Raw genomic sequence first — 25,847 nt, forward strand, 5'->3', positions numbered from 1 at the left:
ACATATACCCCTTGAACACCAAGTGAAAAGACACCACACAAGTGTTATGAAAATAAACAGTGTATTTATTAAAATCACAACAGCCCTGTACTCTTTATGAGGACAGGGTACTAAGCACAAAACAAAACTCTTACAAAAAATACTTAAGTTAGCACAGTATATACAAATGCCCGAGGGGCACGGAAAACCATATACACTGAAAGTGGAATGCGAAATTACTAGCAGGTAAGTACAGTACTAATAGGCTTTGGAATCGCTAGGTCTTGACTATAGAATCTTCAGATTACTTCTAGGAGGCCTAGGGGACTCGGGTGCAGAGTGTGCACTCTCACGCGGGATGCGGGACAAAGTCTATGGTAGCTAGATTTCAGAAAGTTAGTGTTCTCGGGCGAACCCGACCTGGTAGGAGGAAAACGAAAGTGGATTCTGACCCTTGGATAGTGAGGCTATGCTGGGGCACCGAAATGCCGAAGTTACCTAGCCCAGGGGCTGCAGCTGCATATGTCTCAAAAGACGTCGGGAATCCTCGTAGACGGACCAGGAGCCTGGAAGAAAGATGCTGGCAGGCGACCAGTGAAGAGAGTTCAAAGTGATCCAAGCCTGGATCTCGAAGAGAGATGACACCTGAAAGCAGAGGGGACCAAGTTCGTGACTACTAGCCAATAGTCAGGTGGCACCGGATGGTAGTCACCTCGACTAGGTGAGTGGGCGACGCTGTGCTCTGCAGATCTCACGGACCAGGAGGCGTTGTCGGCGACCAGGATGGAGGAGCGAGCTGTCCCACGATGGATGAAGCTGTCGGCGTCGCTGGACCCAGGATTGGGCAACAAAGCCTTGGCAAATTCAAGCCCACGCGGTGGACCTAAAATGGCGTCTGGAGTGGACCAGGAGGGTCCGGGGTGCTTCTCTTTTGGAAGGAAGCAAGGGCCAGTCTGGAGCAACCAGACCAGCAGCAGTGATGTCGTCGGGCGTCGTTAAGAAGGCCACAAGCTAGCCGGCTAGTAGCCAAACAACACGGTGAGCAGCAAAAAGCAGAAGGGCCCCACGCAGATCGTGGAGATGCTGGAGGGCTGATCTTCGGTGCTGGAGCTGCTCAGGGTCGGGGCTTCTCGGACCCCAAAGCACTCACCAGTGGAACACTCGGTGGGCTTGCTGTAAAGAAGTCATGCAGTCTTGGCGATCGTCGGTCCCTCGAGGTCTCGTCGCACTCACGGGTCTCAGCTTGGCTGTAGAGGTGAGTAGAGGTCAGAGGTGCCAGGGAAGCCGGGTCTCGTCGAGCTGTGTCGACGGATTCCTGAGGAAGGACTTGCAGCAGACCGCAGTGTTCTTAAGATGGTGCCTGAGGATGCAGGGTGACTACTCCTTAGTCACAAGGGAGAATCTTGAAGAAGAAATCTTGATGTCCTTTCGCAGAAAGTCGTGTCTTGATTCCAAAGATGTTCTAATTTGAACAGGGGGCCAGCTCCTATCTTTATACTAAGAAAAGGGGCTGACCCGGTGACTAGGTCCTGCCTATGGGTGGGACTAGGAGGGGGGTGGTTACACCCCTCTCCCATGCCGGACTTTCCCCAGGCCAGGGGCTGGTGTGCCCCTGGAACTGGTTCTGACCGGCCTATGCGTAGTGAGCACCGGGGTGCCACTCAGCAGTCACCTTCCTGTAAAGCCCTGCCTACCCAGGATACACAAAACCCTGTCTGGGACGGTGCTAGCACCGCCCTCGACAGGAAACCCTTTGTCCAGGCTCCCCTCGCTGGAAGGACTCCCAGCTGCAGGGGGTCAGACTCGTGTCTGTGGTGGCAGCATCCATTTTGTGGAGCTGAGGCTTCGTTTAACTTTAACCGGGGTTCACAGTTACATACATGTCGTGTCCCTCTAGAAGGGTGGAATGTTAACTCCGTCGCCAGAATTGGCGAGGGGTTGGTATTCCAATTCGTATGACACCTTACTCGACATGTTTTGATAAAGCAATACCAAAGATAGCATTAACCGCGAGGATTATAATGCACTTAAGAGTATATGGTATGCGTTATCATGGAACAGCTATTAGGACTTGGTTCCGCAAGCTGCAGACAGGCTCAGCTCATGCCAGAGCACCATCTCACACGATTCCACGCACTCTGCCTTCAGGATTGTCAAGGCCTGCCATAGGAGTGACTGATAGGAATCTGTGTGTCCATTTTAGGGTTAGATATAGGTATACTATATCTACAGCAAAGGGTGATTACACGACTTTGCCCCAGCCGTCATGCAGCCAGTTGTGTCAGATTTAGGAGGCCAGCCAGGGGTGGCATAATACATGCTTCAGCCCCTGGTAGGCCCTGGGTACACCTATGCCCTGAGTTACAGGGTCAGATAAGGTGGCCCAGTACCAATTGGTAAATGCACCTAGGGTACATGTTGTAATTTAGGGAGAGAACAGCCAGGCTGTGGGTCTGATTGGCAGGCCCACAGCCAGAGAAAGTCGTAAACCAGTGAAACAAAAGCAAAAAATCTGGGTGATCATAGGATTGCAGACCCTACTCTCCTACAACCCGGTCGTTCCTGGAGTCCCTGTTTAGCTCCTTGAGGGAGGATTTTCAGACTTTGAAGCAGGAGGTGGCCGGAGAGGTCCGGGAAGTCCGAAGAGAAGTGGACTCCCTGGGGGAGCAAATTAACACTGTGGAGGCGGCTGGTCATTCTAGGGACGAGGAGATCACCCACTTGCAGCAAGAGGTCCTACGGCTGCGGGAACAACAGATCGAGTTACAGGCCCACGCCGGGGACCTTGAAAACCGGTCCAGGCGGAACAACATCAGGGTCCGGGGTGTTTCGTCCAACGAAGAGGGTGAGGACGTGGCCGCCTACCTGGGAGCCTTATTCCGCGAAATCCTGGGTGAGTCTGAGGACTTCCAAATATGTATCGACAGGGCGCATAGGGTTGGCCGTCCTCGCAGGGCCTCGGTGCCCCCCCCGGACATATTGGCCTTTTTGCCGGACTTCCCCTTGAAGGAGCGGATTCTCCGCGAGGCGCGGCGGCAGCAGCCTTTCCGCTTCAGAGATCACCCGGTGGCTCTATATCAGGACTTCTCCACGATCACGTTACAGAAGAGGAAAACATTTAAGATTGCCACGGACTTCCTTAGGGAGCACGATACGCAGTATTCGTGGGGGCACCCCTTCCGATTGATTTTCCGGTGGAATGGAACATTGCATCAGCTTCGGTCCCTCCAGGATGTCTGCGGAGTATTGGGGATCACGGCTTCGGATACGGACGCTCCAGCGCCTCGCCACAGGCAAAGCACTCGAGACGGCTGGCAACAGGTCGGAGAGAGGCGATCCCCGCTGCCTGCGAGGCCTGACTCGCCCACGATTCAGGCGGACATGTCGAGCGCCATCCAGGAGGCCTCCAGGGCGACGACGAATGGCGATGTGGCCATGACAGCCTGAACTTACTCCGGGGGGAGTCTACATTAGCTTTTCATCATTGCAGGTGCGGGGTTCTAGGGGTAGGGGGGTGGGGGTGCTGGTGGTGGTGGCTGGACGTCCACTTGATCGACTTTCCACGACCTTGTCCAATAAGGACCGGACTGGGACAATGATGCTTTTGAATGGCTTGGGGAGCGGGGGGGGAGGAAGGGGAGTTGCTGGGGGAAGTTTCGAGTTTGGGGGTTCGCTGGGGGGAAGGGGGTTGGGGGGGGGAGTGTGGGGCTGGGTGTGCGGGGTTCTGGGGGGAGGGGGGGGTCCACACAGTTGGGGTGTTTTGGGGTTCGGGGACTGTACTGTGCTGTTGGGAGGTTTGCTTTCGCTGTGAGATGATGTTTCTTGCTGTGGCCTTTGAGTTTTGCCCGGTGGGCCTTGCCCGCCTTCATGTGAGTTTCTGGTGTTCCCCTCAGTGATGGCCCTTAAAGTTGTTACTCTGAATGTGAAGGGGCTAAATAATCCGGTTAAACAACGGGCTGTCCTGTCCCTGTTAGAGAACTCCCAGGCCGACATCTGCCTACTGCAGGAGACCCACCGGCTGGCCAAGGACTGTTCCAGAATGCGCACCCCTAAGTTCCCCACGCAACTCTTTTCTTCCAGTGCCTCTAAAACAGCAGGTGTGGCGCTTCTGTTCTCAAGAGGGTTCAAGGGGGAGGTTTTGCAGAAGGTAGCGGAGCAGAAGGGGAGACTCCTGGCATATAGGATCAAGGTGGGGGGCTTGGTGTTTACTGTAGGCTCCATATACGGCCCCAATGACCGTCAGGACCAATTTCTGCACAGGGCGCTGGAAGACGTGGCATCCACTCCTGACAAGCACATAGTGCTGGGGGGGGACTTGAATGTGGTTTTTGATGCGACTCTGGACAGGTCTGTGCAGCGGTGCCACCAGTTGGGGGAGCTTTCGGGCTCGGTTCGTACCCGACTGGAGGAGCTTGATATGCACGACATGTGGCGCCGCCTCCACCCCGCGACTCGCGCATACTCCTACTTCTCCCATGCCCACAAGTCCTACGCGAGGCTGGATCATCTTCTAGTGACGGGCCCGATGCTCGAACTGGCCTCGAATGCCGACATGGGGGTCCTCTCTCTCTCCGACCATGCACCGGTGGAGGGCACCTTCCGTCTACCTCCAGTGGCTCGTCCGAGGGGGGGTCTGGCGTCTTAGGGATACGTTACTGCACAGGCGATCGATGGTGCAACAGATCCGTGCGGCCATAGCGGACTTTCAACGTGTAAACGACAACGGCGACACTACCCGCGCGACGCAATGGGCTGCCCTGAAAGCTGTGCTCTGTGGCGAATTTATCGCTATCTCCTCGGCGGAGAACAAAGATCGCCAGCTCAAAAGGGACGAGCTTACTCGACAGGTGCGGGAGCTGGAACAGGTACATCACAGAACGGGCGCCCCCCGAGTCTGGAGGCAATTGAAGGCCGCCAGGAAACTCCTGTCCGCTCTTGACACAGACAGAGCGGAGTACGCGGTGCTTCGCCTGAAGCACAAGTATTACACCGGTGGGGACAGGTGCGGCCGGCTCCTGGCGCACAAGCTCAGGGTGCAACACCAACAGCACCGGGTGAAGGAGTTAGTTACCCCTACCGGGGGGTCGGTTACGGAGGACGGGCAGATCGCGGAAGTTTTCCGCAACTACTACGCTGACCTCTACGCTGGCGAGGCCCCCTCCGCACGGGCTGAAACGGACTATCTAGACTCGGTGTCGCTCCCGTCGCTGACGCCGGATCAGGCCCAATATCTGCAGCGGGAGATCCGGATTGAGGAGGTGGTTACGACGATCTCCCGGCTCAAGACTGGTAAGGCCCCGGGACCAGATGGTTTTATCCCTCTCTTCTACAAGACCTTCTGCCAGGAGCTTGCGCCTCTTTTGACGAGTCTTTTTAATACATTCTCGGAGCCAGGTGCCATTCCCCCTGAATTTCTTCAGGCTACGGTCTCTGTGATCCCGAAACCGGGCAAGGATCGGACTGCTTGCGGGTCCTACCGCCCAATCTAACTTTAGAACACAGACCTGAAGGTTTTCACTAGCATTCTGGCGGCACGTCTGGCGCTTCATCTCCCGGGCATGGTCGACTCGGATCAGGCCGGCTTTGTACAAGGCAGGCAGACTGTGGACAACACGAAGAGAGTGACTCATATCCTTGAGAAGGCCTCGAGGATTCCCGGGGAACGCATGCTCCTCTCCATTGACGCGGAAAAGGCGTTTGACAGGGTGCACTGGCCTTATTTGGAGAAGGTGCTGGGCAAGTTTAGGGTCGGCGAGAAGTTCCGGCACCTGGTTTTCAACTGCTACCGTTTCCCATCTGCGGTAGTCCGGGTGAACGGGGGCAGCTCTCTGCACTTTCCAATAGAGCGTGGTACAAGACAGGGGTGCCCACTGTCCCCTCTGCTCTTCGCTCTCTATATGGAGCCGTTCGCTCAAAGGGTCCGCCAGAACCCCGACATCATAGGAGTCCGGATGGGAGAGTTCCATCATGCTCTCAGTCTCTATGCGGACGATGTAATACTGACACTCGACGACCCGCGGAGGTCCCTGCCTGCATGTATCACGGAACTGGACCTCTTTGCTACGGTGGCGGGCTTCAAGGTGAACCTTGGGAAGTCTGCGGCCCTTGATATCTCGCTGACTAGCGCCACCAGAGCTGACCTGCAGAGGCTTTTCCCCTTGAGCTGGTCTGGGGACCGGATTCCGTATTTGGGGATCCTTTTGGCACCCTCACTCCCCGCGATGGTCCCAGCCAATTACACAGCTTTGAGTGCAAAGATCAAGGAGGAATTGGCCTGCTGGGACAGGGGCACGTTGTCGCTGTTGGGCAGGGTGGCCGCAGTGAAGATGACCCTCCTACCACAGGTCCTGTACCTGTTCAGGGCGCTCCCGCTACAGCCCCCCAAAGGATGGCTCACGGAGACTCAGTCGGCCATCGCACGTTTTGTGTGGCAGGGCCGTAGGCCTAGGATCAAACGGACCATAGCTACACTGGCGCCGGAGTCTGGTGGACTTGGGATACCGGACCTGCAGAAGTATTTTCAGGCCGCCCAATTGCGCTACTTGGTGGAGTGGAGCCGGTGGGAATCGGATAAACACTGGCTGTTTCAGGACCAGGCGGTAGCAGGCAGAACGCTACAAGAGGTGCCTTTCCTGAGGAGGGCCCATCAGCCCCCTAACCTTTATGCCTCCTTTGTGACGCGGGTCCCGCTTCGTGTGTGGGACTCTGGGGCTACCAAGCACGAACTCACTACCTTTCCCTCTCCCTTCACGCCACTGATTGGTAACCCGGACTTTGGCCCGGGTATGGAGCCTGGAGCCTATGATCACTGGCGGGCGGCCCGATGTTTCACTCTATATCATCTATATGGCCCAGAGGGTGTTGTTCCCTTCCAGGACTTACGTCGGGATTATGGCCTCCCCAAGACGGAACGCATGCGGTATATGCAGGCACGTCACTGGGCGCTACAGCCTCAAGTGCGCGCGACGGCAGACCGGACGATCACGGCGTATGAGCGCTGGCTAGTGACTCGCTCGTCGGACGCCAAGCTCATCTCTGACTTGCATAAGATGCTGCAACCCCCCCCCTTTCACATCTACAACCCGGGTAGGGAGCGGTGGGAACGGGAGCTTGGTCGAGTGCTGAGCCATACTGAATGGGACCACATCTCCTACCGAGCGCGCCACTCCGCCTATCACACCGGACTCACAGAGACCTTCACCAAAATCACAACCTATTGGTATCGCACTCCTGAGAAATTACATGAAATGGACCGCTCAATACCTGGGACATGCTGGCGCAACTGTGGTCAGACTGGCACACTTACTCATATATTGTGGGACTGTCCCCTTCTGGCTCCTTACTGGGAGGAGGTCCTTAATGAGGTTGACAAATGCTTTGGAATAGAACTACCCCGCCTCCCTGCCTATGTCCTACTGGGTTTGCCGAATGGATTGATGTACCCTCTCAGATCTAAAAGGGGTAGACAGACAGCGATAGCTTTGGGGTCAGCAGTACAGAACATACTCATTCACTGGCGCTCCACCGCGCTCCCCACTGTTGTCGGCTGGCTGCACAGATTGTGGCATGTCCTTGGCATGGAGAAGCTGTCCCTAGTGGTGGCGGGGGACGTAGACACTTTTGAGGAGCTGTGGGCACCCTTCCATAATTTGTTATGCTCAGAATTCAAAGAAATCACTTGCCCTAGGTATCTTAGACTGTTGCGGCTGACACCGCCGCCAGATCCGCCTGTTTAATCGGCCCAAGCTGGCAACTGGTTGTGGGGGTAGACGATGGGTTGCCACAGGGGAAGAGCGAGTGGTTGACGGCACAGTACAGGGGGTGGGGGAGGGGGTTTGAGGGTTGGGGGGGTAGTTGGCAGGGTGGGGGGAGGGGCAGGGTTGTTCCCCCTTTTTCCTTTTCCCCTTTTTTTCCCCCCTTTTGTTTTCACCCACAGGTGCGCGAGCTGTGAGATCCAGGCACGACTGTGCCCACCGTGCTGAAAGGACTGCCTTTATGTATCTATTGTACCATGCGCACTGATTCTGAGGGGCACCTGTGGTTCTATGTTTGTTTTGTTGTTTCCTTCCTCACCCTGCTTCAATAAAATACTTTAAACCTAAAAACTTAAAAAGTGCAAAAACTCTTTAATAAACCCAAAAAAGGGAGAGCTCAATGCTCCAGGGTCCTGCTAGCAGGAGCAAGAAAAAAGAACTGAAAGTAAAAGGGACCTGCTGTGCAATCTGGGATACTGAGAGAGTTCTGGAAAGTTTTCTGAAAGGCACAGTATCCCTGTCTGAGCCACATAATGGCAGCCAATGGGGCTCGTCAGGCCTCCCCTTCATCTCTATCATTCCAGAGGCTTTTGTGAGAAAAGGGAAGTTTTCTCTGTGAGGAAAAACTGGACAGGCTGTGCTGTTTGTGGTTTTTGGTGGAATTCCTAGTTGAAGTACGGGACAGTGTAGCCTGTGGATATAGGCTGCATTATCTGTCTTTAAATTCTCTCTTAAGTGTCTGTGCAGGTCTGCATTTTTTGACAACTTAAGAGATTATTTTTGATTGCTCCGGGGTCCACGCTCATGAGCGGGACTATTCACTAGATTATGACTATACACAGAGATCCCCTACTACAGAAGCATGGGTCAGTCTTCCGGACTACTTTGTTTTCGTGTATTTGCATATTCGGTTCCTGTATGGTGTAGCTCACTTACTCTGTGCCGCGACATCATGGCAGTTAGGAATGCGGTTTTTAGTGTGAGGAATTTCAAGGTGGCGTTGTGGAGTGGTTGGAATGGTTCTCTCATCACCTGTGTCCATACCACATTGAGATTCCATGTGGGTGTAGGCACACTCCTTGGTGGCGTTATTCTTTTTGCCCCCTCCAGAAACCTTTTGATTACTGAAGTGTAATGCAAATGCTACTTACCAGTATGCATCTGTTCTTGGCATGTAGGGCTGCTGACATTCATATCTGTGCATAGATCGCCGCCTAGTGTTGGGTCCGGATGATTGCACATTGTTGTCCTGGAAGAGTCTTCGAAGTATCACGAGATAGGTGGCTCCTCCCCTGGACTACAGTGCGCATGGGCATCGACTCCATCCCCAGATTGTTTTTAGCCATTGTGGCCAAGATGGAGTGAAACTCAGTGAATGATGACCATGCCATGAAATGATATGTGAACACTGCAGCTGCTACAGGCGCCGGGGAGGAGGGTGGGCGATATGAATGTCAGCAGCCCTACATGCCAAGAACAGATGCATACTGGTAAGTAGCATTTGCAGTTCGAGGCATGTGGGCTGCTGAATTCATATCTGTGCATAGAATACATAGCAGTCCCTCCATTAGCGGCGGCCGCCCGTGCAAGCTGCAGCAGTTTGGAAAAGTGTCTTGAGAACAGCCTGCCCTACAGCTGCCTGCTGTTTGGAGTGCACGTCTACACAGTAATGCTTAGTAAATGTATGTGTGGTAGACCATGTGGCTGCTCTACATATGTCCTCTAAGGGAATGTTTCCAAGGACACAACTTTCTGGTGGAGTGGGCTCTCGGTGGAATTGTAAGAGTGCGTTTTGTCTTTGCATAGCAGATTTGAATACATTTCACGATCCACCTAGCAATACCAGCCTTGGAAATAGGGTTACCTTTGTGATGTGGCGCAAAGGCAACAAAAAGCTGCTTAGTCTTTTTAAAATCCTTGGTCCTATCAATGTAATACATAAGGGCCCGTTTAACGTCAAGTGTGTGGAGCATCCGCTCCGCCAGCGATTCTGGATTTTGAAAGAACACCGGCAACTCAATGGTTTGGTTGATGTGGAACTGAGACACAACCTTGGGTAGAAATTTAGGGTTAGTGCGGAGCACTACTCTGTTAGAATGAACTTGAAAGAAAGGCTCTTGGATTGTGAGGGCTTGCAGCTCACTAACCCTCCGTAGCGATGTAATTGCTACAAGGAAAGCCACTTTCCATGTCAAGAATTGAACCTCGCAGGAATGTAGTGGCTCAAAGGGAGGACCCATCAGTCTTGTAAGAACCACAGTGAGGTTCCATTCAGGAGCTGGTGGAGTCCGTGGCGGAATGACTCTTTTGAGGCCTTCCAGAAATGCTTTGATGGCAGGCACCTTGAAAAGTGAAAGGTGCTGTCTATTTTGGAGGTATGCGGCTATCGCAGACAGGTGAATGCGAATGGAAGTATGAGCCAGATTACACTGGTATAGATGGAACAGGTAACAGATGATGTTCTGAATGGAAGCATCCAGTGGATCAATGTTGTGGTTTGCGCAATATATGACAAACCGCTTCCATTTTGCCGCATAACATGCTCTAGTAGTGGGCTTTCTCGCCTCCCGAATGATGTCCATGCAATTGGGAGGAAGGTTAAGGTAGCCAAATTCTAGGACTTTAGGAGCCAGATCGCCAGGTTGAGCTGTTGCGGATCTGGGTGCTGAATGTCGCCATGGTTCTGCGTCAGAAGGCTGGGTGTGAGATGAAGCCTTTGATGCGGTACCACGGAAAGTTCCAGAAACGTGGTGTACCATGGTTGGCGAGCCCACGTTGGAGCAACTAGGATGAGAGTCATCGAGTGCTGCCTGAGCTTGCGCGCCACCCGAGGTATCAGAGGTGCTGGGGAAAAAGCGTACGCAAATTTGCCTGACCAGTTCAACCAGATTGCATTGCCCTGCGATTGCGGGTGTGGGAACCTGGCGGCGAAGCTTTGGCATTTTGCGTTCTCCCTTGTGGCGAACAGGTCAATCTCTGGATGACCCCACCTTTGGAAGTACCGTTGGAGTACTGATGGATGTATCTCCCACTCGTGCATTTGGTGGCTGTGCCTGCTGAGCAGGTCCGCCATCTGATTGTCCTTGCCTGGGAGATGTTCTACCATGAGGAAAATGTTCCTCTGAATGGCCCACTTCCACATGCTCTGAGCCAGATGAGACAGCTGCGGAGAGTGTGTGCCCCCTTGTTTCTGAATGTAGTACATGGCCGTCATGTTGTCCGTCCGGATCAACACGACCTTGTTGCACAGATGTACTTTGAATGCCTTTAAGGCCATGAAGATCGCCATCAGTTCCAGTACATTGATGTGCATCTTCCTTTGCTGTAGTGTCCATAGTCCCTGCACAGTGTATTTGAGTACATGCGCTCCCCATCCCTGGAGAGAAGCGTCCGTTGTCAGGATAATCTGCGGCACAGGCTCTTGAAACGGTCGGCCCTTGCAAAGGTTTTGTGGATTCCACCAATGCAGAGAGTTGTATGCCCGACCGCTCACCAACACTAGGTCGTTCAACTGCCTGTGAGCCTGAGTCCACTGACGTGCTAAGCACTCCTGAAGCGGGCGCATATGTAGTCTCGCGTGCGGGACTATGGAGATGCAGGAGGCCATCATGCCTATCAACTGCATGAACACTCTTGCTGGAAGCGAGTGTTGAGGACTGAATCTTTGGATCAGCGACTGAATGCTGTCGACTCTCACTGAATTTGGCTGCGCTGTGGCCGCCAGAGTGTTTATGGTCGCACCCAGATACTGCCGTATGTGGGCGGGCTGGAGATGGGACGTTGGGTAATTCAGTGAGAACCCCAGATTGTGCAGAAGGTGAATGGTGTGGGACACGTGGTCGGCGCACTGCTGGGCCGACTTCGCTTGAATGAGCCAGTCGTCCAGATAGGGGTAGACATGGATGTTCTGACGTCTCAGATGCGCCGCCACCGTCGCTAGGCACTTTGTGAAGACCCTGGGCGCTGTGGTGACCCCAAAAGGCAAAACCTTGAACTGGTCGTGCTGGTTGTGAATGGTGAACCTGAGGTACTTTCTGTGAGAAGGATGCAGTGGAATGTGAAAGTACGCATCCTTGAGGTCCAGAGTTGCCAGGAAGTCCCCTTGCCGAAGCAGTGGGAGAACCTGCTGCAGCGTGAGCATATGGAAATGTTCCGACAGAATGTAAAAGTTTAGAGGTCTGAGGTCTAGGATGGGCCTGAGGGATCCGTCCTTCTTTGGAATCAGAAAGTACAGGGAGTAAACTCCTGTACCTTGTTCCTGCAGGGGCACGAGCTCTATTGCTCCTTTTTGCAGCATGACGTTGACTTCCTGCTGCAACAAGTGCAAGTGCTCGCCAGACATAGGACGGCTCTTTGGGGGTATGTTTGGTGGAGTGGATGTGAGCTCCAGACAATAACCATATTGGATAAGAGATCTGACCCACCTGTCCGTGGTGATGGACTTCCACACGGGCAGGAACTGCTGGAGTCTCCCCCCGACCGGTGTTGCGTGGTCGGGGGGCAGTGACAAGGCGTCACTGTTTGTTGGCAGTGGAGGACCTGGAGCTGTTATTACCACGTCCTCTGCCTTTGACGTTGTTGCCACGGTATCCACCCCGACCCTTGTTGGTATAGGAGGGTTGGGTGTTACTCTTATAGAACTGCGTTGACTGTGACGCTTGACCCCTCGAGGTGCCTCTATTATTGGAGAGACGAAAGGAGCCACCCGGAAACTGCTGTGACTGCAAGGCACCCATAGACTTAGCAGTGTCGGTGTCCTTTTTCATCCTCGAGGGTGGTATCGACTTCTGGGCCAAACAGGTGGTCTGGGTTGACAGTTTGGTTGAGGATGGTAGTTTGAATGTCTGGTTTGAAACCGGATATTCTGAGCCATGCATGCCTAGGCAGTAGAACGCTAGTGTTTATCGCTCTTGAGGCGGTGTCAGCCACATCCAGAGCGCACTTAATTGAAGCATTGGTGATAAGCTTCCCCTCCTGTATCAACATCTCAGCTGCTTCCTTATACTGCTCTGGCAGGTGTTGTAGAAGGGTCTCTAGAGTGTCGTAGTGTGCCCTGTCGTAACGCGCAAGCAGCGCCTGTGTGTTGGATATGCGCCATATGTTGGCTGCCTGCGCAGCAACACGCTTCCTCGAAGCCTCAAATACTTTTGATTCCTTGTCTGGGGGAGGAGCATCACCCGTAGTCTGTGAGTTGGCTCTTTTGCGAGCATTGGAGACAACCAAGGAATCCAGAGGCAACTGTCCTTTGATGTATGTTGGATCAGTGGGCGCTGCCTTGTACTTTTTGTCAATACGTGGGTTGACGACTCTTGCTCGGGTGGGCTCCTTGAAGACCTCTGGCGCATGTTTCAACACCCCTTTTAGCATTGGCAAAGTCTTTACAGTTTTTTCAGCGACTGAAAAGGTGTCAAAAAGAAAATCGACGTCTACTGGGTCAGCATGGAGATCGACGTCATGGTTGGCTGCCGCCCTTTCAATTAGAGCATTGAAAGCTGCAGAGTCCTCAGTTGGGGAAGTTTTTGCTGAAAAGAGCTGAGGCTCCTGTCCTGAATGCGGGTCCCCAGGGTCGCCACCAGCAGACCAAGGCTCAGTCACATCCTCTGGGTCTGAGTAGACTGAGTAGGCATACTCATCTTCGTCGTTACCATCACCCTCCTCAACATTAGAATGAGTGGGTGAAAGTTCATGGCCTTGAGGCGATGCAGGCTCCAAAGGGGTAGAGGCACCAGCAGAGTTTATCTTTTTCTTAAGTGGGATTTGGAAATGTTCCAAAGCTGGTTCAGGGGCGATCTTCCGTTTAAGGAGAGAGAGTTTGCCTGTGTTGGCGTCGATGATTACTTCTCGACGCTCTTCTTCTGCCAGTGGTTGGTGGCGCGGGCTTGGAACCACCAACGATGCCTTCGGCGTCGAAGATAACTTCAAGGGCCCCCCGGCCCCAGTCTTTGCTGTGAAAGCCTTCGGCGCCGTTTTCGGCGGCAACGTGAACAGAATCGGCGTTGGCGCTTTCGCCGGTTTCTGGAGAGGCTTGGGCGGCACAGTGTCCTGCGGCTCGACTGCTGCGGTCCCCTCCCTAATACGCTGAAGGGACTCGTTGACCTTTCTAGTGAGCGAGGTGGAGGGACGCACCGACTCGAGAGAGTCTTCTGAAGCAGATTTCTGGCCGGCGACCGAGGTCGCAGTCTTCGGAGCCGACGCAGCTGCCCCCTTGGCCTTGTCGATTGGAAGCGGGTCAGTGATAGACTTGGGGTCGTCCTGCCGCTTTTTCGTGGTCTTCTTATGGTCGTCGACCTTCTTGGTATCGATGTGACTCTTAAGTGCGTCGACCAACTTCGGCGCCGACGCAGCCGCGTCGGCCGTCTTCACCTTCGGCTTCGACACCGTAGTCTTCGGGTCGGCCATTTTGGCGTGGCCCTTGAGCTCGACGGCCATCTTGGATTTCTTCGGCGCCGAGGCCTCCGAAGCCTTCGACCCGACCAGTGCGACTTGCGCTTTCGGTTTCGATACGTCTGGCGTCGAGACCGATGGTTTCACTTTCGGTTTCAGTACCGTAAGTGGTGCCGTATCAATGTCCGTGGCCGGGCCGGAAGGCGGAGCCGTGGGACGGGAATCAAGACTTTGGGTAAGGCCCGAAGGCGATCCCTCGGCCTGGGCCTTAGAATGGGGGCTGGCCCCGGAGTCAGTGTGAGGAAGCTCCTCTTCCGAGCTATCCTCTACGGTGGCAATGGCCCCGTCGTCGTCCCCTACCTCCTCGACGACTTCATCGAAATCCTCGTCTTCCGCGTCGTAGTCTTCCTCGACCTCCGACGCCGGGTTAGATTCCGTGATATCTTGGATAGTGTCATCGCCGACATCGTCCGTGTCGAAGATGTCCGTCGGAGGGGGTGCCGATCGCTGGGCCTGCAGTCTTGCGGCTCGGCGGAGCTTAAGTGTCTTCTTCGACCGGAACTTGGAGCAGGCCATACACTTGGTACTCGTCGTGGTCCGGCGACAAGCACTTATTGCACACTGGGTGCACGTCGATATGTGGGTACTTCGAGGCACACACCGGGCACCTCTTAAATGGACTTCGTTCCATGATGAAAGTAGGTTGGAGCGTCGTGTAGGCCCGTCCGCGCCGAAAGCACGCGGAAGGGCAGTGTTGGCTTGGAGTCGATGAAACAAACGAACCCGAACGATGGACAATACCGACGCGAGTCCTAAAGACCTTTTGGTCTCAAGTAAAAGAAGTTAAACAACTATCGATTCCGACAGAGGGAACCGAAACACATCCGAACCCAATGGCGGAAAAAAACAATCTGGGGATGGAGTCGATGCCCATGCGCACTGTAGTCCAGGGGAGGAGCCACCTATCTCGTGATACTTCGAAGACTCTTCCAGGACAACAATGTGCAATCATACGGACCCAACACTAGGCAGCGATCTATGCACAGATATGAATTCAGCAGCCCACATGCCTCGAACGCACTTCTTCCTATGCATCCCCTTGTGTAGGCCATTACTGTTGCCAGAAGTACCTTTACCAACACATACGTTAGGCCTTCTCCTAAAAGGTGTGTAAAACTGATAACCAAAGTTTCACATATTCTCTCTTGAAGCAGACCACCACCATGGTGTGCATCTTTCCCATTTGCCGGTGTAATATTGCTAAGTTGATGATGTTCTTCATTCCCGGAGGATTACCATTATTTTTTCTGGCAGTCCCAGGTGATCAAATTCTAGGTCTTCAGGAGCCATGCTGTTAGACACGGTGCGTTTAGTTATGGGTGAAGAACTTTTCCTCTTAGCATGGAGCTTAGGTCTTGTGATGCTGGCAGTTTCTATAAGTTGTTCGCCACCTCTAATAGATCCAATTGCCAAGTTTTTCTTGCCCACTGAGGGTCTACGAGTAGGAATGTCTTACGTGATCGCCTGCATTTGTTGATCACCATTGAGAGAAGTGGGATCGAGGAAAAAGCGTAAGCAAACTTCCCTGACCAGTCTATCGACAGAGTATTCCCCATGGAGCTAGAGTGTGGGGGCCTGAATGAGAAAGTACTGGCATTATGCATTTTCTGGGGCTGCAAATCAGTCCATTTCTGGAGTACCCACCTTTTAAACACTATCACTGCCTAATTCAGCTCTCACTTGTGAGAGGTGGATGCTTGTCTGCTCAGTTTGTCTTCTTCCACATTGTCTACTCCTTGTAGATTTATCACTAATATTGGTATAGGTCTCTGAATGACCCATCTCCTTATCTGTTGCGCTAGTCTTGATAGGGGAAATTATTTTGTTTCCCCTTGTTTATTGAGGTAAAACGCTGTTGTACTGTTCATTTGACTGTGTATTGATTTGGTCCACAATTGTTTCTGAAAGGCTTTTAAGGCTAGGAACATGGTCTTCAAATCCATGAGAATTTTGTGTTGCACTGATTATTGTGGTTTCTGTACCCCTCTGATGTTTATTTTCTCCATATGAGCTCCCCATCCCATATGTGAGGCTTCCATGGTGATAGTCACTGTTGGAGCTAGCGTCATGAAGGGTCTTCCTGCTGTTACATTTGCTTTGTTTTACTTTCTCATTTCCTACTGTACTCTCCGCTTGACAACCACTTCATGTTCCCAGCTCTCCTTCACCTGTGACCCCTGATTTGGACCCACTCCTGGATCAGTCTTGTGTAGCCTTGCATGTGGTATTAGTGGTATGCAGAAATCCATCATTCCGAATATTCTCCCCACAGTACTCACTGTCAGAGATTGACTCTTCTGGCAATGGAGATCTTCCTGTGTTATGGCCAGGACTCTTCTCGCATGAAAAGGCCATTGCTTGTACTGTGTTTATTCTTGCTCCAAAGAACGTATTCTCCTGTTCTGGAGTCGAAGATTTATTGGATGTGTAGATATACTTCCTTTAAGTCTATGGTTGCCACATAATCCCCCTGTTGGAGTTGAAGCATAAACTCCTGTAGATTTGTCATTTTGAACCTTTATGTTCTTATGAACTTGTTTAGGAAGTGGAGGTCTAGTATGGGCTGAAGTGATTTGTCTGGTTTCTGGATCAGGAAGCATTTTGAGTAGACACCTTGATGGATCTCTTTTAGGGTTACCTTTTCCATTGCTTGTTTTTGTAGCACCTCTTTTGCTTCTCTTTGAAAATAGGTCATTTCTTTGTGTGGGTGTTAGGTTTTGGGAGCTGGGTTGGTGGGTGTTTTCCAAATAATGCACAACATGTGAATCGAGAAGATTCATGCTGCAAAAAGTATCTTGCCTCCAAAAATCTGACAATTTGCAGCTGAGGACAAGTTAAAGGGGTTGATATTGGCAGCAAGAAGGCAGGAGACAGGATAGTAGGTTAGATATTGTTGGGCACATTTTCAACCTCTACCTAATAATGATTGGAAGGCCCGTTATGAATGTGGGCCTTGGTGTGGTCTCTGTTGGATGTCACTTCTAAAGTCTCGAAAAAGGCAGTACCTTTGAGGATAATACCGCACTCGCTCAGAAAGGCCAAGTAAGCACGCTGTAGCTCTGCTTTCTTGGCCAAAGCAGCCTTTTCTCTGAAGAGACTTGTGCCATCAAATGGCATGTCCATCAGTAATGCCTGGTTGTCACTGAAGATGCCTGTGGCAGATGTGTTGGTGAAGCACCATGATAGTGCAGAGTGCCCAAACCAAGCTACTGGTGATGTCCAGCCCCTATATGATGATCAGGCGCCTTGATGCCCATTGGGCTGAGTTCAGCACGTTATAAATTTATTTTCATTTCATTTCATCTACTTTCCAGCATCTTGCTCATCTTGCACGATCTGAACCCAAGTAGCACAAAACACATCAAGGTCAACGGATGAGGTTTTGCTCGCCTTGTTCCATAATGAGTGCGAGTAACATCCAAAGAGACAAATTGAGTTGCCTGAACTGAGGGCTAGGCTGGCAGAACAGAAGATTCACTTCCCAAAGTACTCCATGTGTTTGATTCCTGATCTGGGGAAGTATTAGGATGAGAGTTCTGTTCAAACGGCTTGTGAAAGATTGCACCACAAGGCTTTGGGAGCAGGGTGCTGGAGGAATAAAGGTGAGTCCTCAGGGACTAGTTTGTGCTGTATGGCAATTTGCCTATTCACAAGTGGGCAGGATCCAGATTTGGCCCAAGTGCCCATTAAGGTATCTGTTAGGGCCCTGTTAAATGGGAGAAGCAGCTCAGAAGAAATCTGCCCAGGCTGCAGGACTGTGAGAAGATTATTTTTGTACCTCCACTGATGGCAGTTGGGGGTTGAGGATCTCTGCAGCTCGTGTGATGACCATAGCAGAAGATGCTGAATGGCTAGGAGGGGAGTTCACCTATCTGGGCCACTGGCACAGTGAAGATCCAAAACATTATTTTCTTCCTCAGAGTTGGGTATGGTCATCTCCATCATAGGGTTCTGGATTGGGAAAATGTGTCAGTAGAGGTAGTGTCTAATCAAAGTCCCAATGAGGCTACTTTGGCGGTTTCTCCTGTCAAAGTGGGCACAACTTTGTTCGAAGTGGACTAGCTTCAGAGGCTGAAAAGACACATGATTCTTCATCCGGCATTGGTAGGGTCTGCGTCAGCGCACGAGGAGCCAGATAGAATTTTGGTGCTGAATGAGAAGTCAGGACAGTCATAGACCCTGGAGTTAGGGGAGGCCCCTTAGTGTGGTCAAGAGGCACAGTCAGCATCTGAGACAGATCTGCCGAAGGAGGCCTCCTCAGATCCTTGAGTCTCTTCAGCGGAAGATGGTAGGGTGCCAAATACACACTGCATGACCTTCCAAAAGAATTCGAACTGAGAATCTGGGTTGGATTGGGACAAGCTGAGGGATCAGCTCTGCACTGGGGATCGGGAGGCCTCTGGATGGACGTGCCACGCCTCCTGATCAGAGTGGAGAAAGAAGAGTCATTTTTAGACATGATTTTTCTTTGGACTTCGACTTGGAGTGGAAATAGGACCTCTCTCAAAAATGGCAGAGAGTGAGAACGCGTCCTCACCTTCGAGTGAGACTGGTCCACATGTGGTTTTTGACTGTTCAGCTAAACAGAACTTGACCTTGCAGTCTCAGATGGCTTTCAGGTTCATTCTGGCACAGTTGTCACACAACTTCAAGTCGTTTGAGGAACCCAGACAAGAGACATATCTGGTGGGGTCCGTCACTGACATCTGCTTATGGCAGTTTTTGCAAGGTTTGAAGCATATAGTTTTAGAGGGAGACATCCACTGCACACTGTAAATATTTTGAAAAGTTAGTTTGGTCAGATGACAGAAAAACAATATAGCAAGCTTCGGATTCATGTTGGAGGGTGTGAAAAGAAAGACACTGATGTCAGCATGCAGAGGTGGCAGCTATATGTGGTTCCAGCGTCGTTTGTGTGGTGGGAAGGAGTTTGAGCAGAGCCGCAAAACACCACCTACTGGGCGTGAGAGGGAACTGCTGAGAAAAATCTGGATCCAGTCTGGCACCTGGGGACCATCACAAGTTGAGGAATCTGCAATTAGAGGCATCCATAAGAACACTTATTTTGGTCACAAATCCCTGATGAGTCTAAATTATAGACTGTGTGAAGGCCTGGCCAACAGGATCTAGTTTGGACACAATGTAAAAGCAGTATTTTCCAAAACCTGCGAACTAAGCGATAGAAATTGTATCTGTGTCAAGCCAATACATTTACAGTACTTACAAAGTCCTAAGTGAATTTGCAGGACTACTCAGATGAGAAAATATACAAAAATAAATACTTCATTTGCCCTACTTGTTAAAGATGCCACAGGGTTGCTTAAAGCACACACTAAAATGCTGACTTTCCAAAGCAAAATAAGTCAGAAGAAATCAAATAAACCCATTTGAATCAAGAGGGCTTTAAAATTGTACACATGAACAGTACTTACAGCAAAATGCCGCTGGAAGGCTTTGGGCCCTCGGTAGGTGTAGTTACCACATATTTCACAGTTGTAGTTAATGTTGAGGCCATGCAGTTTATATAACCAATACGGGATTGGCTGCAAATACATAGAAGAGTGAATGATCAATTCCATATCACATTTTTATAACATCTTAGACATACAGCTTCAACAAACTAACCTAAAACATGCTACAAAACCCATTTGATAAGGAGCACTGAGAGCCTTGGGTCAAAAGCGCAACAGAAAGCGATCAAAGGAAGACTGCCAATTGAGAGCGATCCGCTTTTTAGCACACAATGTGTGCAAAAGATGTTTTGTACCAATGTTTGTGCAAGGAAAAGGTTTATGCTGTAGGTTATTATATGATTAATCTACTCTTCATACCCCTGAAAGAGTATCTGCTATATGTCCACTTGCTGCTTTTGTTGGTTCGGTAATGCTTCTTTCAAGTTGCATTTACAATGACTGCTGAAATAACAATCCTATATCCTCCCAAGTTGAACAGAATCCTGCAGGAAGACATAACTGGGAAGAACTATGGGTGTGGGCTGCTAAACACTCCCTCTGTTTCACAAACCCACATCCAATTGAAATTGTTAAAAGTGAATCATTCCAAAGTCGATGCTACCTCGCCTTTCTGATATAATGACTAAGCACCATTGTGCTGAACATTGGCAAAAAAGAAAATCATCTGCCTCCGTCCTCTCCGAAATAAAAGGAAGAAGCTCACTTCTAACACATACACCACCAATTCCCTCAGTCTCAAGCCACCTCAAAGAAACTCATAAGTACCTACTTTTAAGGAATGCTTAGTAGAGAGAATGAACCAAAGTTATTTCAACAAATTCACTCTCAAATGCACTAATAAAAAGCATAGCTTCTTCACATTTCAGTTGAAAGTTTTAAAGAAGGTGTATAAAAAAAATCATGCTAATAATTACCAATTACATATAGATGTCAGCAATAAAGTCATTCTCCCGAAGAGGGATCTGACTAACAATAACAAAACTTACTTTGCATGAACAGCCACTATCCGTAATTGGGCTAGAATTCACATCCTGATCTGCACAATATTAAACCTCCATTTCTCCTCTTCCCCTATCAATATCAGCATTAGTATCAGTATATGCATTCAGTTCCAACCTGCAACAGAGTAGTCCTCAAGCTTGGTGCCTCCCGCATATTCTTGCCCCTCCCTCCCCATCCCCCTAAGCCCTTCCACCGGTGTGCTCTAACTAATTTAAACGAGGATAAGCAATCATCGTCATTATGCTAGGATGTGTGGGTCTTCAATTCTATTTTGGCTATTCTCCTTTTCACGCTGACTCCATACCTGCTCTTTTCCCTCGCGGCCAGCTCAAACCTATCTATATGCCATGTCCCCAGACATGCTCCTGAGGAGCTTCTAGGGAGTCGGTATCAGAGTCAGACTCTGGAAGCTTCAGCAAAGTCACCAATGCCTCCCATTCCTGTGTAGTTTCCATTGCTTTTTCGTTGTTCGCTCTCCCAGCCTGCTGGAATCTAGCCATACTCTCACTAGCCGCCCAGTTCTCAAACTACACCCTCCATCGTGCCGCGCTGGGGCCCTGCTTAGATTTCCACTGCCTTGTCAGTTCCTGTTTAGCTAATAACAGCCCCAAATCAATGAACTTGTTTGTGATCTTAGTCCAGGCTGTATGCGGAAAACAGTTCAGCATGCATACTCCCATGTCAGGCTCTATCTGCCTATTAAGTTACTCCACTCAGAACCCCGACCACCTCCTCCCAGTATGTTCCGAGCTGCGGACAGCTCCACATCAGTCTGCTGCATTTGTGTTACACTTGGGGCAACATGCCGTATGCACATGGAAATATTTAGTTATCTGCTCAGGGGTTAAATACGCCCTGTGTAGAACGTAGAAATGAATGAGTTGGAATCTGGCATTCTGTGTACCTTTCCATGCCCTTTCCACTATTTTATTGCAGGCCGTTTCAGGAATATCCCTACCCAGGTCCACCCCCCATCTGTCTCGCAGCTGATTCAATGGCTGCATCCCCGCTTCCACCATCCGCCTACATAGGCATGTTATGGCCTTTATCGTCCCTGCTGCTATTACAACATATTGACACGTCAATGATGTTTGTGGTTCTGATAGTCCTTCCCCCCAGTATTTCTGAATCGCAGACAACAAAGCGGGTTGCAGCAAAACAATCGCCTCTAGGCAAACCATACCGGTCTTGCAGTTCCTGAAAAGGCAGGAGGGCCCCCTCCCCATATAGATCCCCGATCATTTGCAACCCCAGATCCTCCCACTCCGCCAGCGCAGACCAGTCTCCTCCATGCGGAAAGGCTGTGCACATGCCCAAAGGAATCTCCGGCGTGTACGGGCGAGTGATGCCACCCCTACGCTTGTATCTGTTCCAACATGCCCTTAATGTTTTCTTCTCATTCGTCAATGATTTAATTCGCAACCGCTGGCCAAGAACCACAAATGACATAACATGCCGCTGTAACCATCGGTCCTCTGGGCCATCCGGTTCCCTAAACTCCCGAGCCACCGCCTGCGTGAGCCATTGTAACTGGGCCGCTAAATAATACACTTCAAAGTCCGGGACATCCCATCCTCCCTCTGCTCTAGGCCTCATCATCGTGGTCAGTGCCACCCGCCGCCTGCCATTCCCCCATAGGAATCCCCCTATCATGGACCTGAGCGTCTTAAACACCGATCCCGGGATCCAGATTGGTAGCGTCCTGAAATAATTTAGGAGTCTAGGCAGTGCTACCAGTTTCAGCAGTGCTACTCTGCCTGCCACTGAAAGTGGCAGAGTACTCCAAAATGCCATACTCCCTTTGATCCCTCGCACCGCCCTGTTCACATTGCCCTCCAATAAGTCCTCCTGCTCATGGTAAATGTTAGTCCCCAGATATGGCAGGCAGCGGGGCTCCCATCTTATTCCTTCTAGTCTAGCATGGGGTTCCATGGCCCGACGCACTGGGAATAGGCAAGTCTTCTTCCCATTTACGCATAGTCCCGATACTTCTCCAAACGTCCTCAGCAGCTCAGTTGCTCCTGCGAAGACCTCTCCTAGGGCAGCCAAAAACATCAGCAGGTCATCTGCGTAGAGCGATGTGTAATGCTCTTCTCAGCGCACCTCTAGCCCAGCGTATTTATTTATTTATTTATTTATTTATTAGAAAGTTTTGTATAGCGCGAACAAGACCCGTGGGTATCAGAGCGCTTAACATATAGGCGTATGCGACATACATTATATATCACTCAGTTAAATGGACAACGAGACAGATTGCATATGAGGCGTGGACAAAGACATATATATCAAACAGTTCAACAGACAACAAATATGAGGTAGAAGATAGGAGGTAGGTAATAAAAATAGAACAGTGTAGGTTATATTTCACTCACGAGAAGATGTGTAAGCAACTATGAGGTAGATGATAGGAGGTAGATGATAAATAAGGTCATAGGTGGATATATATATATCATAAGTAGAGTGTGTAAACGGGTATGATATTTAGTTCAATGTCATTTTGAGACAGTTTGGATCTAGATGGTGTATTTTTTCATCAGATAGCTCTTTAGCTCTCGCTTGAATGCTTCTACATTATGGATCTTCCTGATGGTAGGAGGAATAGAGTTCCATATTCTGGGGGCAGCTCCTGAGAACGCTCTGTCATAAGTTTTTTTTTTGTGGAAAAAGGCTGGCCGTAGTAGAAATTCTTCAGTACTCCTCGCTGGCCGATTCCCTCCCGACAGCTGTAGTTTCTTCGCTAGGTATCCCGGGGTGTTGTGGTGTAGTGCTTTATGAGTGATACAAGCTATCTTCATTTGGATTCTGGCTTCATAGGGTAGCCAGCTTAAAGCTTTCAGGTGAGGTGATATGTGGTCGTATTTCCTGGATCCGGTGATAATTCTTGCTGCAGCGTTTAGGCAAGCTTTCAATGGAGCTGTGGACATTTTTGGTAAGCCCGCTAAGGTGGAGCAGCCATATTCAATCCTAGAGATAACTAAGGATTGGATGGCCAGTTTGAGATCAGCCTCTGAGATGAAAGGTTTCAGTTTTTTTAAGTAGTTCAGGTGGAATCGAGCATTCTTGGCCATTGCGTTGATGTGGGCTTTCATGTCTAAGTTCTCATCCAGAGTGATTCCTAGAGATTTCGCTGACTTGATTAGTGTTGGGGTGCAGTTTAGCGCAGTCATCACTTTCGTCCATTCCTTTATTTTCGTACAGCTCCTTGCTGGTGAGATTAGTAGGAACTCCGTTTTGGTGGCGTTAAGCTTCAGTTGGTTGGTAATTAACCATTGCATAGCCATTTTTAAAGCCTTGTTTCCTCGTTCCAAGTCTTGTAGGGACGAGATCTTTAGATAAATTTGCGTGTCATCTGCATACATGTGATACGATATCCCTGCTTTTTGGAAAATTTCTGTAAGCGGCTCAACATAAAGGTTGAACAGATCTGGGGATAACGTAGACCCTTGAGGGACTCCGATTGAGATAGGACAGGGAGGTGAGATTGACTGGTTGACCAAGAATCGTTGTGATCTGTTATGTAGAAAAGAGATGAACCACTTCAGCACCATTCCTGATAGACCCATCCTATCCCGTAGCCTGGACAGTAATGCTTCATGATTTACGGTGTCGAAGGCCGACGACAAATCGAGGAGAATCAATAGGCACGCTTTGTTTTGGTCGAGTGCCTGTAGCGCATCGTCAACAATATGGAGGATCGCAGTTTCAGTGCTATGGCCTGTTCTGAATCCTGATTGGCATTCATCAAGCAATGAAAACTTGGTGATGTGTCGGCTTAGTTGGATCTGTACGCATTTTTCAATTAGTTTGGCCAATAGTGGGATGTTGGTCACTGGGCGATAATTGTTTGGGTCTGATCTATCTGCTGTAGGTTTTTTGATTAGGGGGGCAACTTGACCTGTTTTTAGGCAGTCAGGGAGGATCCCTTGTGAAAGTGAAGCATTTATAATTTCGGTCCATATCGGAATCAGGACGTGATTGATTTCTTTTACACATTTTGCAGGAAGGGGATCTTGATAGTGATTGTTTGGTTTCATTTTAGAAAGCGTTTTGGCGATACTGTGCTGATCATACAATTCGAACGTGTCCCAGCTTGCCTCATTTTTTGTTCTGGTAATCTCCATTGTTGCGGCGATATCCAACGTAAGCATTGGTTCAGTGGGATTGTTTGCCACAGCGTCTTTGAGCTCAACTTCAAGAGATTTCGCCTTCTCAGTGAAAAATGTAGCAAATTCTCCGCAATTTAGGGGTGTTTTTGAGTTCTCAAGGGCAGATTTGGCTAATTTGTTTGATTGTTGCTTTAGGATTTCAAAGAGTTTTCGTGGTCTGTTTTTAGCCCTCTCCAGTTCTGACCGTATGAATTCCTGTTTTGATTTGATGATCATTTTATTATAATGGCCTCTGACTTCTCTGAGTGCTTTCAGCTCTGAGGATGATGGGTGTTGTCTCCATTTTCTTTCGGCCATTCTCAATTTACGCCTTTCTTCATTTAATGATTCATTAAACCATGGATTTTTAGTCTTTTCCGAGATGTTTTTCAGTTTTAATGGCATGGTGTTATTTACGATAGTTTCGACCGTTGTTAAATAGTGTTCGGTCAATTCGTTTACGTTCTGCAAGTTGTTATGAGTTTTTAGGTCTCTTTCACACCTTTCCACTAAAAGCTCTACGTTTGCATCTCTTGTGTCTCTTGCCCATTTTTTGGTCCTGATGGGTTGTCTTGTTGTGCCTTTTTCCATTATAGGTAACGTGAATATAATGGCCTGATGATCCGACCAATCACATGGTGTTATGGATTGTATTGCTGCATCGTTATTTCGCGCAATAATCCAGTCTAGTGTCGCTCCTTTCAAGTGCGTGGGTTGTGTGCATAGTTGAGTAAGGTTTAGTTCGGCGAGGAAATCTTTCAGCGATTTGACCAGTTTGTCGTTGTGGTCCTCCCAATGTAGGTTGAAGTCGCCAAGAAATATATTCTTTGCGCCGTCATTAGAGTTAGTCGTTATGATCTCCATTAGCTCCTCTGTAAACTTTTCGCTGTCTCCTGGTGGATGATAAAACGAGTGGAGGTTGAAACTTTGTTTGGTAGCTGTTCTGAAGTTGAGACCAAGGTATTCACTTGATTCTAGGGGTTCGGCTTGGGTTTGTTTGACCTCGATCTCGGATCTGTGAATGCAGGCTATGCCTCCTCCTAACTTTA

At 50.0% G+C, this 25,847-nt stretch overlaps 1 protein-coding gene across 1 annotated transcript in view; it reads right to left on the reverse strand.

Moving 5' to 3' along the window:
* The window catches only part of SF3A3 (splicing factor 3a subunit 3), a 255,515-nt gene that overhangs the window by 53,590 nt on the left and 176,078 nt on the right, over window positions 1–25,847 (reverse strand). Inside the window, exon 14 of the mRNA XM_086956436.1 lies at window positions 19,610–19,720. Coding sequence (XP_086812562.1) covers window positions 19,610–19,720 — 111 coding nt within the window. The remainder of the gene's footprint in view (window positions 1–19,609; window positions 19,721–25,847) is intronic.

Source organism: Lissotriton vulgaris, chromosome 2_1, assembly GCF_964263255.1.
Source record: "Lissotriton vulgaris chromosome 2_1, aLisVul1.2, whole genome shotgun sequence".
NCBI lineage: Eukaryota > Metazoa > Chordata > Amphibia > Caudata > Salamandridae > Lissotriton > Lissotriton vulgaris.